General features: G+C 42.2%; 1 protein-coding gene across 1 annotated transcript; it reads right to left on the reverse strand.

The window, feature by feature from the left end:
• Positions 1–6671: 6671 nt before the first annotated feature.
• LOC130738077 (CASP-like protein 5A1) lies at positions 6672–9422 on the reverse strand. The gene is made up of 3 exons (XM_057589974.1): positions 9069–9422; positions 7575–7707; positions 6672–7142 (listed from the first exon to the last, which is right to left on the reverse strand). The coding sequence occupies exons 1-3, from the start codon at positions 9272–9274 to the stop codon at positions 6951–6953; spliced, it is 531 nt and encodes a 176-aa protein (XP_057445957.1). The 5' UTR covers positions 9275–9422; the 3' UTR covers positions 6672–6950.
• Positions 9423–10645: the final 1223 nt, after the last annotated feature.

Genomic DNA, 10645 nt, shown 5'->3' on the forward strand with positions numbered 1-10645 from the left:
GTCCATTGAAAAGCTTTGTTCTTCCTCAAGCACTGAAAGAACAGAGCCGCCTTACTCCCCGAGCATGGTAAAAATCGCGACAAAGCTGCAATTCTTCCTGTTAGCTTCTGTACCTCTTTCACTGATGTTGGGCTTTGCATTTCCAGAATTGCTTTGCATTTATCTGGGTTAACTTCAATTCCTCTTCTAGTAATCATGAAGCCTAGGAATTTTCCACTCTGAATTCCAAAAGAACATTTTTCCGGATTTAAGCGCATGTTATGCTTTCTGATTTCTCCAAAAGCTTCAGCTAAATCCAAACAATGACCGCCCATTTCTTCTGATTTGACCACCATATCATCCACATAAATTTCCATGTTGCGCCCTACCTGCTTTTTAAAAACCCTATCCATCAACCTCTGATAAGTAGCCCCTGCATTCTTAAGCTCAAATGGCATAGTTTGATAGCAATAATTTACTTGATTTGTCATAAATGCAGTTTTCTCCTCATCTGGCGCATACATTCGAATTTGATGATACCCCAAGTACGCGTCCATCAAGCTTAGCATCCCAAATCCTGAAGCCCTGTCAACTAATTTGTCTATGTTTGGTAACGGATATGAATCCTTTGGACAATGCTTATTCAAATCCGTATAATTCGTGCACATTCGCCATTTTCCATTACTCTTCTTGACCATAACAACGTTAGCCAGCCAAGTAGGATACTTTACTTCCCTTATAAAACCTACATCAATCAATTTGTTAGTCTCCGTTTTCACTGCAAGTGCCTTTTCTTCGCTCATCTTACGCTTCAATTGGGCGATTGGCTTCACACCAGGATTCAATGCCAATTTGTGGCAAATGAATTCTGGATCAATTTCCGGAAGATCTCGTGCGCTCCAAGCAAATAAATCCATGTTTTCAGCTAACAGTTGCACCAATCTGCTTTCCTGGATTGAAGTTAAGTTTACCCCAACTTTCAAATTCCTTTCGCCCACTTTGACTGTCTTTGTTTCCTCTTCTGGAGTCATCTTGAAATCGGAGAAGCACTCTCTCAGATCTAAACTGATCTCGTCCTGATCAACATCAACCCCAAAAACCATGTGCCCCTCCTTCACTGCTCTCTTTCCCATGTGACCATACTGTTTGAAACTATCAGAATAGCATTTCCTGACAACCACTTGGTCAGCTTTCAAAGTTCCAACTCCACCTTTATCCAACGGATACTTAACTGTTAAATGTCTTGTTGAAATAATCGCCCCAAGTTTGTTTAGGGATGGTCTTCCAATAAGCACATTATACGGTGATGTACACTTTACCACAAGAAACTTAATGACAAAGGCTTTCTCGTTTTTACCTTCACCAAACACTGTATTCAGCTTCACATACCCTCTAACGAATACTTTCTCCCCAGAGAAACCAACTAACGCCCCATCATATGGCAACAAATCAGCTTCTGTAAGCCCTAGTTTCTCAAATGCATCGCCATATATCAAGTCTGCTGAACTCCCTTGATCCAGAAGCACCCTCTCAATTTCATAATCAACAATTTTTAGCATCACCACGATGGGATCATCTGAAGGTGTGAAAAACGACTAGAAGGGGGGGGGGGGGTTGAATAGAGTTTTGAATATAAAAACTTTCCCCTTAAGATTTAAAGTAAATCTTTTCGGTTTATCTGAGATAGATGGTGCAGCGGATAAAGATAGAGAGAATAGAGAAGCACACAAGTATTTTATCCTGGTTCACTTGATAAATCCCTCAAGCTAATCCAGTCCACCCGTTAAGGTGATTTCTTCCTTCTTAGAATGAAGGCAATCCACTAATAAGATAATTGTTACAACTGCACTTGAAACCTACAAGTGACTAACAATACACTGACTTAGCTCACACTAAGATTCACTCTCTTAGTCTTCTCTAGGATCCGATCAACCTTGATCTCCTAAAGGAATCACCACTAAGATTCACTCTCTTAGTCTTCTTAAGGATACTGACCAACCCGGTCCCTTAAGGAAAATCAAACAACTGTTTGAGGTTGGTGTTTACAAAGGTTTGCTTCTAAATAAGCTGAGTGTAAACTAAATAAGAACAGATGAAGAAAGTAGAGGCTTGAATCTTTTCTTGTATTGCAGCTCTTGGTTTCTCTCTCTTAGCTTTCTTCTTTTCTTCAGCCTTAAATAGTCCAAGGTGCAAGGGATATTTCTGTTGAGAGAATATGACCGTTGGAGGGCATTTCTAGAACTTCCAGAACCTGCTGTGGCTGAACCTTGGTAGGTAGGCTTTTCAGAATAGTACACTGCTCTTGTACTTCTTGATAGAGACATTTGCCTTTAACCATTGACTTCTGATCAGAGGAATGCTTCGTGTTGGAACTTGTGAAGCTTAGTGATCAGAGTCAGAGGGAAGCTTGGATCTTCTGACCTTCGTAACTTCTGCTTCTGGACCTTCAGAGCTTCTGGACCTTCAGAGCCTCTGGTCCTTCAGAGCTTCTGGTCTTCAGATCTTCTGATTATCAGATCTTCTGATCCTCAGATCTTCTGATCTTCTGATCCTCTGATCTTCAGATCCTCTGATCCTCAGATCCTCTGATCCTCTGATCTTCAGATCCTCTGATCCTTTGATCTTCTGATGAATATATCTTCTGGTGTCAGAATCAGAACCTGTTTGTCAAAACACTCAAGACAAACATTAGAGTATCATAATTGTTCATCCACAAATAAATACTTGTTATCATCAAAACATAGAGTTGTACCACATGACCAAATCTTGATCTTACATCATCTTCATGAGGCTGAACTCCCTCAAAGTCTCTTATAGTAAATGTAATATCGGGCTGATTGATTCCCCAACTTCCCCAATCATTAGCGTATACAGCATTTATGGAATGAACATACCTCTTTCTGGAAGAATTAGTCATACCTCCTCCCCGGAATCCTCCAAATATGGAATGGATACGCCCTTTAGTCTCACCTCCAGCCTGCTTCTTTGGCTCTGTCTCTTCAATTTGCTTTCCTGCTTCATCACGCTTCATTGAAGTTCCAGCTCCATCTGATTCCTTTCGCCCTTCCAGTTGACGCATATAACCTGCCTTTATCAAAGCCTCGATCTCCTTCTTTAACGTGAAACAGTCGTCAGTATTGTGTCCCGCAATTCGATGATACTCGCACCACTTATTTCTGTCCACGTTGCCCGGTGGGCGTTTCAGTTGCTTTGGAAACCGAATCGTGTTAGCCTCCAAACACATGTGCAAAGCCTCAGTTAAATTAACTGCTAGTGGGGCCGACCTATCTTGTTGGTTTCTGGTCCACGTCATCGATTGTCCATAACCACGATTTTCGTAAGGCTGAGCACGATTTCGAAAATTAGAGAGGTTATCAAAACGACTTGAATTGTTATATAACTACTCTCTCCTTTTGTAACTGCTCCGCCCGAGCGTTGATCATTAACCAACGCCTTCTTCGAATCCGATTGATGTTGTTGGCCGGTAACTGCTGCATTCTTGCGGTTTCTCTTTATGCGATCACTTTGCTCTTCCCAAATAAAACCTTGCACCCTGCTTGTCAATTCCGCCATCGTTTCCACGGGCTTACGGCTGAAACTGCTGTTCAAACTTCCTGACTGAAGACCCAATTCAAAAGCCGCTATACAAATTTCTGGCATCTTGTCATCCAAATGCACCGATAGTTGATTAAAACGCCCCATAAAAGATTGAAGACTTTCATTGGGCCTTTGCTGTACGTTGAATAAAGCCGCTGGAGTCACCTTCTGGGCGCGGCTAGTTGAGAATTGCAACAAGAATTTCGCAGATAAATCCATAAATCCAGCAATTGAACGCGGTGGCAGCGTTGTAAACCAAGTCATTGCTGACTTCTTGAGAGTTGAAGGAAGCATTTTACACTTCAAAGCATTTGAAACACCCACGATAACCATCTTGGTGTTGAAGTACACCAAATGATCCTTTGGGTCAGAATCTCCAAAATATGAATCAAGAACCAGTTTTCAAATTATCTGGGACGGTGGTATTCGCAATGTCATCTGTGAATGGTTGGAAATCTACCACCATCTCTGCCATTCTACGATCGCCCTCATGCAAGCCCCGATCTTGATTGATTTCAGCAAGTTGAGTTTGTAGTTGTTGATTGTGTTGGCGGAGATCAGTTAGATCCGCCATGATCTGTTGCAAAATGTCAGGTGGAACGTTATCATGATTAGCATGATTCTCCCTTCCATTCGCCCCAGATCGATTCACCATTTTTAGTGAGTTTGAAGCCTAGGATTGAATTCCTCGGCCCCACGGTGGGCGCCAATGTTCCGGTCTAGAACTCCGGTCAGGGCTAAGCAATTAGAGAACAGAAGTAAGATATGACAAAGTAGCAAATGAGTAAAAAAGTGTTGGATCCCCCACCGCTTGGGCGGTGTCCTCTTTATATATTATGAGGTTCTGACCCGTTCGGATCATGGGTCGCCTGGCCCAATAGTACAAAGTCGGTAAGCCCACTAACTTACAAAGATCGTAAGCCCAATAACAGTACAAATATAACCCAAAGGATTGCCTCATGACAATTACAACATGCGAGAAATAATCTCTACGAGTGCTACAACAATGCACAAACCCTAAGAAAATGAAGAACAAACATGCACACTCAACTGATACACTCAGCTAAAACATGAAGTAAAATTCATAGGGACGTACAAAAACCCCTAAAACCCCAAACTAACAGAGAGCCACTTGACTTCTGAGCGATGAAGATCTTGATATACTTTTTAACCAACGCTCCCTTTATACAACACATCGGCTCTACTGGAGTTGTAGTGCGGCAATAGGGGAAACCAGCGACGTGGCTTCGGAGGTACAAATAGGGGTCAAACCAGCAACTCTGAGAGCAAAGAGATGAGGAGATATGTAGATTTCAAACATACAACAGAAGAAGCTGACAAAGGGACGATGGAGCGACTGATTTGGCGAAAGAGAGGGAACCAAACGGGATGCAAAACGAAGCAGAGACTGAGCACGAAGTCCAAAGGGGTGGAGACCATGGCTGGAACCGTAACCGGAGCTGTAGGTGGAGGCCGGAGTTGTTGTTGTTGTAGTCGATGGTGAAGTAGGCCTGTCCAAGTTTTTTTTAACCGACCGAACCCGCCCGGCCCGCTGCAAAAAAAAGGCCTCTCGGGCGGGCCGGTTCGGTGCGCGGGTCCACGGGTACGAAAAATCCGGTTTGTGGTGGTCGAGTTCGGTTTGACCTCTGAACCGACCGAACCGACCGAACCCACTAGGATAAAAAAAAAAGAGGCTAAGAACCTCAGATAAGGCCCAACCCAAAGCCACCTTTCAGGAAAAAAAACAAAAAAAGCCCTCACCATCTCATATAAATACTCTCATTAACAAAAAAAAACCTAAAAATCATTCCTCAGCCTCAGCCGTTTCTCCCCCTTCTCCAGAACCTTCACCTTCAAACTCTCACTCTCTCTTCAAACCCTAGCAGGCGCCGCCACTCCACCGCCACTCCACCGCCTCTCACTCTCTGATTCTCGTCTCAGAAACCCTAGCCACTCCATGCCGCCGCCACCTCTCTCACTCTGGTTCTCAGCTGCCACCTCCACCACCTCTCTCACTCTCGGTTTCTCAGAAACCCTAGCCGCTCCACCACCTCTCCCACTCTCTGATTCTCAACCAGCCGCCACCTCCACCACTTCATCGCTTCATCCTCCATCCTTCTCTCATACGAAAGAGCTTGTTCATCTTCATTTTGCTCCAGAAAACCATCGATTCTGATGTGATGAAGTGTACAATCTCTTTCGCATGAGGAAAGGAATGGAAAGCTCTTCATGTATTCTCTGCATCTGGTTCCCCCTCTCATATTCTCTTCTTTTTTGCCAAATTTTTTTAAGATCTGAATGGGTAACCGGATGAACCCGCCCGAGTAACCCGCAATCCGCCCAACCCGGAACCCGAGAAAACCGATTGGCTAATCGGACGGTGACGGTCCAGTATCCATGGTGGTCGGTTTTGGTCGGTTTGAGCTTTTTTGGCCCGAACCCGTCCGAAACCGACCGGTGGACACCCCTATGGTGAAGCACCGGATCTAGAACATATGCTGCAAAATAGATCCATCAAGGCCACCCCTTACAACCTATAAGCCACCAGTAAGAGAAGAAGAGAAGGTGGCCACAGGCTTGGGTTGCGGCGAGGCATCTTGGTTGCGGATCGTGTTTCTAGAGATGCAGAGGCTTCAACAAAGCTTTGGTTTCCTTTGGAAAAGACAACCGAGCACTAGATCAACGGTTGGGCACTCGGTGGTAGACGACGGTGGTAGAGTTGGCCAAGGTAGAGCCAAGGGTGGCGGCAGGTGGAGGATGGTGGAGGCCAAGTACAGGGGAGAAAAACTAGACAAAAATAAGAGAAGCAAACCACTTATTTGGGTAGAAATCCACCTACTGTGGAAGAAAACCCACCTAATGTGAGAAGAAAGCCTTCTACCAAGCAGAAAAAACCTCCCTAGAGGAGGAGAAACCCCCCAATGGGGGAGGAGATCCCCAAAGAGGGGGGGGGGGGGGGGGGGGGCGCTGAGTAAGTTTTGCCCTAGCAGAGGTGAAAAACAGAGTCTACACCAAATGATTAGAAGTGAAAAAAAGTAGGTTGGCGGGTCAGACCCACAATACCACCCGTATTAAAGAGTAAAGACAAAGGGATCTACATGTAATTGAACTAACTATACTAGAATTACAGCTGTGTAACAATTGTCCACTCTTCCTAACTTCATACATATTGAGCCATGTAGACATAATTTACATGGAAGGGTACAAATAACTCAACTAAAGTTGTCAAGCTCGTGCCATAAATTGAAGATTGACAATATTACAAAGGACCAGAAAGAAAAGCACATGAATATTATTTGCATTTTGGAAAAATCTGGGTCATCTGTTCTCAGTTTATGCCACACCTTCAGCTATATGACCCTTCCTTGCTGCTTTTACTTGGAGGCCAAAGTCCAGAAATTCAAAATAAACGAGGGCGAAGCAGCAAACCAACTCATAAATGCCATGGCTGTCGCTGTCTCAAACCTGCTGCAATGGTTTTGTGCACACTCATTCAGATCATTGCCAATAAGGACTGTGATACCAGCAGAAGCACAGGCTGCAGAAAATGTAAGTGTTGAAGTGATCTGCAATAGAATTCAAGGAAGAAAAAAACTCAGTTTCAGAGAAAACTGTGTTTCAAGAAAATAACATATAGTGTGCCTGTGTTATTTTAGCACATGTCAGTACATTATACAAAATTGTTTAGAAAGGAAAAATGATAATCCCAATAATAAGCTTGTTGAAAATATTGACTTCCACATCAATAATTGAACAATCAGCTCCATAGCTAACTTATAGCTTGCCTATGTAGTACAATGTTTAAGCATTTCTCAAATCATATTAATCTGATGGTCAGGTTCAAGTTTTCATTTATATTTCGTCAAATTATTATTCCACACAAGTTTTTTTCACAACAAAGTACTACTACAATGGTTTCTTCTATCTTGGATAACTAATAAATTCAAAGTTCAAGATTGATTACGCTAGTCAAACAAAGTTCACCAGCATTTTCCTACCCCATCACCAACAGAGAATAAGCTGACAATTCTCGGATTCCGGAAGCCCCGTCTCACTAAAATGGCATATATATCAGCAATTGCCAAAGAGAGGCTCCACAAGCTTTGCAGGCTGACAGCAGCAACCAGGTAGCTGGTACAGCAAATATAACAAAGATTGTTATGCATTGTTGAAAATGAAGTGTATGCAAATGGCACCATCATCAGAACTCCTAGTGATCACCTTTGCAAACATTACAAAAGAGATATAAACAAGTATTTAAAGAAGACTATAACAATGGCACCATCATCAAATCCTAATGATCGCATTCACATATTCAAACAATCAGTCTATAAACAAATGTTTAAGTGGAGTTGCTCTTCAATTTGGAACCTGACTTCAATTCAGAGGATGGTGTCTTGCTAATGCTTTCCCGGTCTTTTACTAATCACTCATCGCCTTAGATTTAAGACACAGATTTGTGCTTCATAGTTAAAATTGTTACCTCCCAATAGACTGTAGAGGCAAAGCCTTGAACAGCTCACCAATTGGATATTCAGATGGTATAAATTTTGTAAGATTTTAGCCCATGTGAATACTAAAGAAAAAACAAAATCCTTACCTTTATATTTATTCGACGATTTTACCTAAACCTTTTAAAAAAATGCAGAGTTTCCAACCAATAGGCTTTCCATGTAAAACAATTTATACAACCAGTGATGGTCAGCTGCAAGGTACCAAATATGCCATTAAGCTCCACCAAAAAACAAAATTTCATAATGTTCATTCAGATTAAGTTCGTTTAATGGTTTCTAATAAACTTTTCATCAGTTTTCTGACCTCTTTTAATTGGATTATCACTTCCATTCGGTCATGCAAGGAGATGATCAACCAAGGCTCCAGGAAGAAAAAAAGGACAGCACTGTTATAAAGCTCTTGCCATGGTGGGATCCAAGAAAATGTTGGATCCATTGTTGAGTGTTGTAGGCAGCATTACCATGAACCCATCACGGCAGGAACTTTATAGCACCCTTTTTCTCTCATTGGAGCCTTGGTGGTCTTCTCCTGCTGACCAAACCACCTTAGGTGAGTTTATGTGATCTTCCTCTCAATAGGTGCTACTCCAGGTTTCTGCCTTATTTGTTCCATCACAGTCTACTTATTATTCAACCCGTAAAACAAGCCCGGCGCTGTACCAACTAGGCATGACCGCAAAACCAAGAACAATACATGACATTCATGAGATGAAAATGTCCATGTATACATTTATTTCATCAGAAAAGAAATGGAAGCAGTCATTTAAATCCAGATTCCTAAACAAAAATTCTCTTCACTTCTCCTTCCCATGAGATATCAATTAATCAAGACTAAAACAGCATGAATTGGACTCAGCACATCACAAACCGCGCAAAACATGAAAACCCATTTCAAAAGTTGCAAATTTGAACCAAGTCGAAAGCAAATCAAGGAAGAAAAAAAGAGCAAATTATGGGGCATTGAGATAGAGGAATTACCGGAAGGCGGTGACTGAAGGGAAATCAGAGGTGGTGGCCATGACAGAGAGGGAAACAAGGGCGAAGGAGAATTGAAGGAAGCGGAGGAGCAAACCGCCGAGGGTTCCGGGCATGCCTTGGATGTCCTTCATGGTGTGAATGGGAGTTGCATGGTCGGTGAGAGGTGGAGCTTCCACTGGGTGAACTGAAGGGCGAACCATGGACATGGAAGGAAGGAGCAAAGAGCAATCAATCACTCTCTTCTCAACCAACCTCACACGATGCTCTCTCTCTCTTTACTCCAACAACAACACTGTGAAAAGAGTCTTCGTCTTCGGATCCCGTGGCACAGTACCCCCCTTCTACATAGGCTTTGTTTGGTTGGAAAAGAAAAAATAGAGGAAAAGAAAGGAAAATGAGAGAAATATTAGTACTAAATGATTTTTTAGATTATTTGGTTTGAAAGAAAGTGAAAGAAAAAGTGGGTGGAAAGAAAAATGTGTATTTATAAAGGTCAAGACTATGGCCCAGTTTGGAAGAGCTTATTTGAGTTTATCTGACAGCATAAGCTCTTATGCCAGTGTTTGGGAGAGCTTATGCAAACAGCTTATGGTCTGCCATAAGCTATTTTCAGCTTATTTTCATAAGCTACTCAGGATAGCTTATGAAAAACAGCTTATGCTTATACACAGCTTATTTTTAATTTATTTCAATAAATTTTTAAAAATAGCTTATGAATAAGCGCTTATGTCATAAGCGCTTATGACCATAAGCGCTTAATTAAGCTGTTTATCCAAACGTATTGTACCTTCCCCTTTACTATCCATAGCACCCCTTTTCAGCAAAAATACAATTATACCCCTAATTTTAAAAAAAACTGATTCAATAAAAGAAAAAAACCTACTCCCCCAACCATCTCCATCTCTCATTCACAGCCGTTCTCCCTCTCTCGTTCAAACAGCCCCATTTCCTCCACCATCTCCCTCTCTCAGTCACGTTCTCAGGCAAAGAAAGGGAAGAACGAAGGAGGAAGAAGAACAAGCAAAGGAAGAAGAACGAAGAGGGAAGAGGAAAACCTCTGCTACTTAGATAGCGGAAGCTATCGCTACTTAGATTGCGGACGTTACCGCAACTAAGATAGCGGACGCTACCGCTACTTAGATTGCGGACGTTGCCACAACTAAGTTAGCGGACGTTACCGCCATTTAAGTTGCGGTAGCAATAAACCGTCCGCAGTTTAAATGGCTGATCGAACCAGAACTCATATATTCTACCCAGATTTACGCGAAAAACAGTAAAAATTCCAAAATCACACATATTTTGAGCTTCTATTCTTCTCTTGATCTCACCCACTTATCTTCTACACTGATTTGGAGCTTCAAATACCTCTAAGGTGTGTGATGTGATTTAGAAGATAAAATAGGGATGAGGAAGGTGAGAGTGGAAGAGGAAGAAGAAGGTGAGGTTGGGAGAATTTTTTTTTTTTACTTCTTTGTATGTTTTCTATGTTGGGAGTATTTTTGGGATTAAAAAATAAGGGGATGGTGTAAATAGTAAATAGGGCGGGTATAAATAGTCTTGGCCATTTATAAAATGAT

The sequence above is a fragment of the Lotus japonicus genome, chromosome 2 (genome assembly GCF_012489685.1).
Source record: "Lotus japonicus ecotype B-129 chromosome 2, LjGifu_v1.2".
In the NCBI taxonomy this organism is placed as follows: Eukaryota; Viridiplantae; Streptophyta; class Magnoliopsida; order Fabales; family Fabaceae; genus Lotus; species Lotus japonicus.

Coding starts and splice junctions, on each gene's coding strand:
- LOC130738077 (XM_057589974.1), bottom strand. CDS start 9,274: ATGTCCATGGTTCGCCCTTCAGTTCACCCAGTGGAAGCTCCACCTCTC. Junction 7,708..9,068: donor CCTTCAGTCACCGCCTTCCG/GTAATTCCTCTA, acceptor TTGCTGTACCAG/CTACCTGGTTGCTGCTGTCA. Junction 7,143..7,574: donor TATTCTCTGTTGGTGATGGG/GTAGGAAAATGC, acceptor ATTCTATTGCAG/ATCACTTCAACACTTACATT.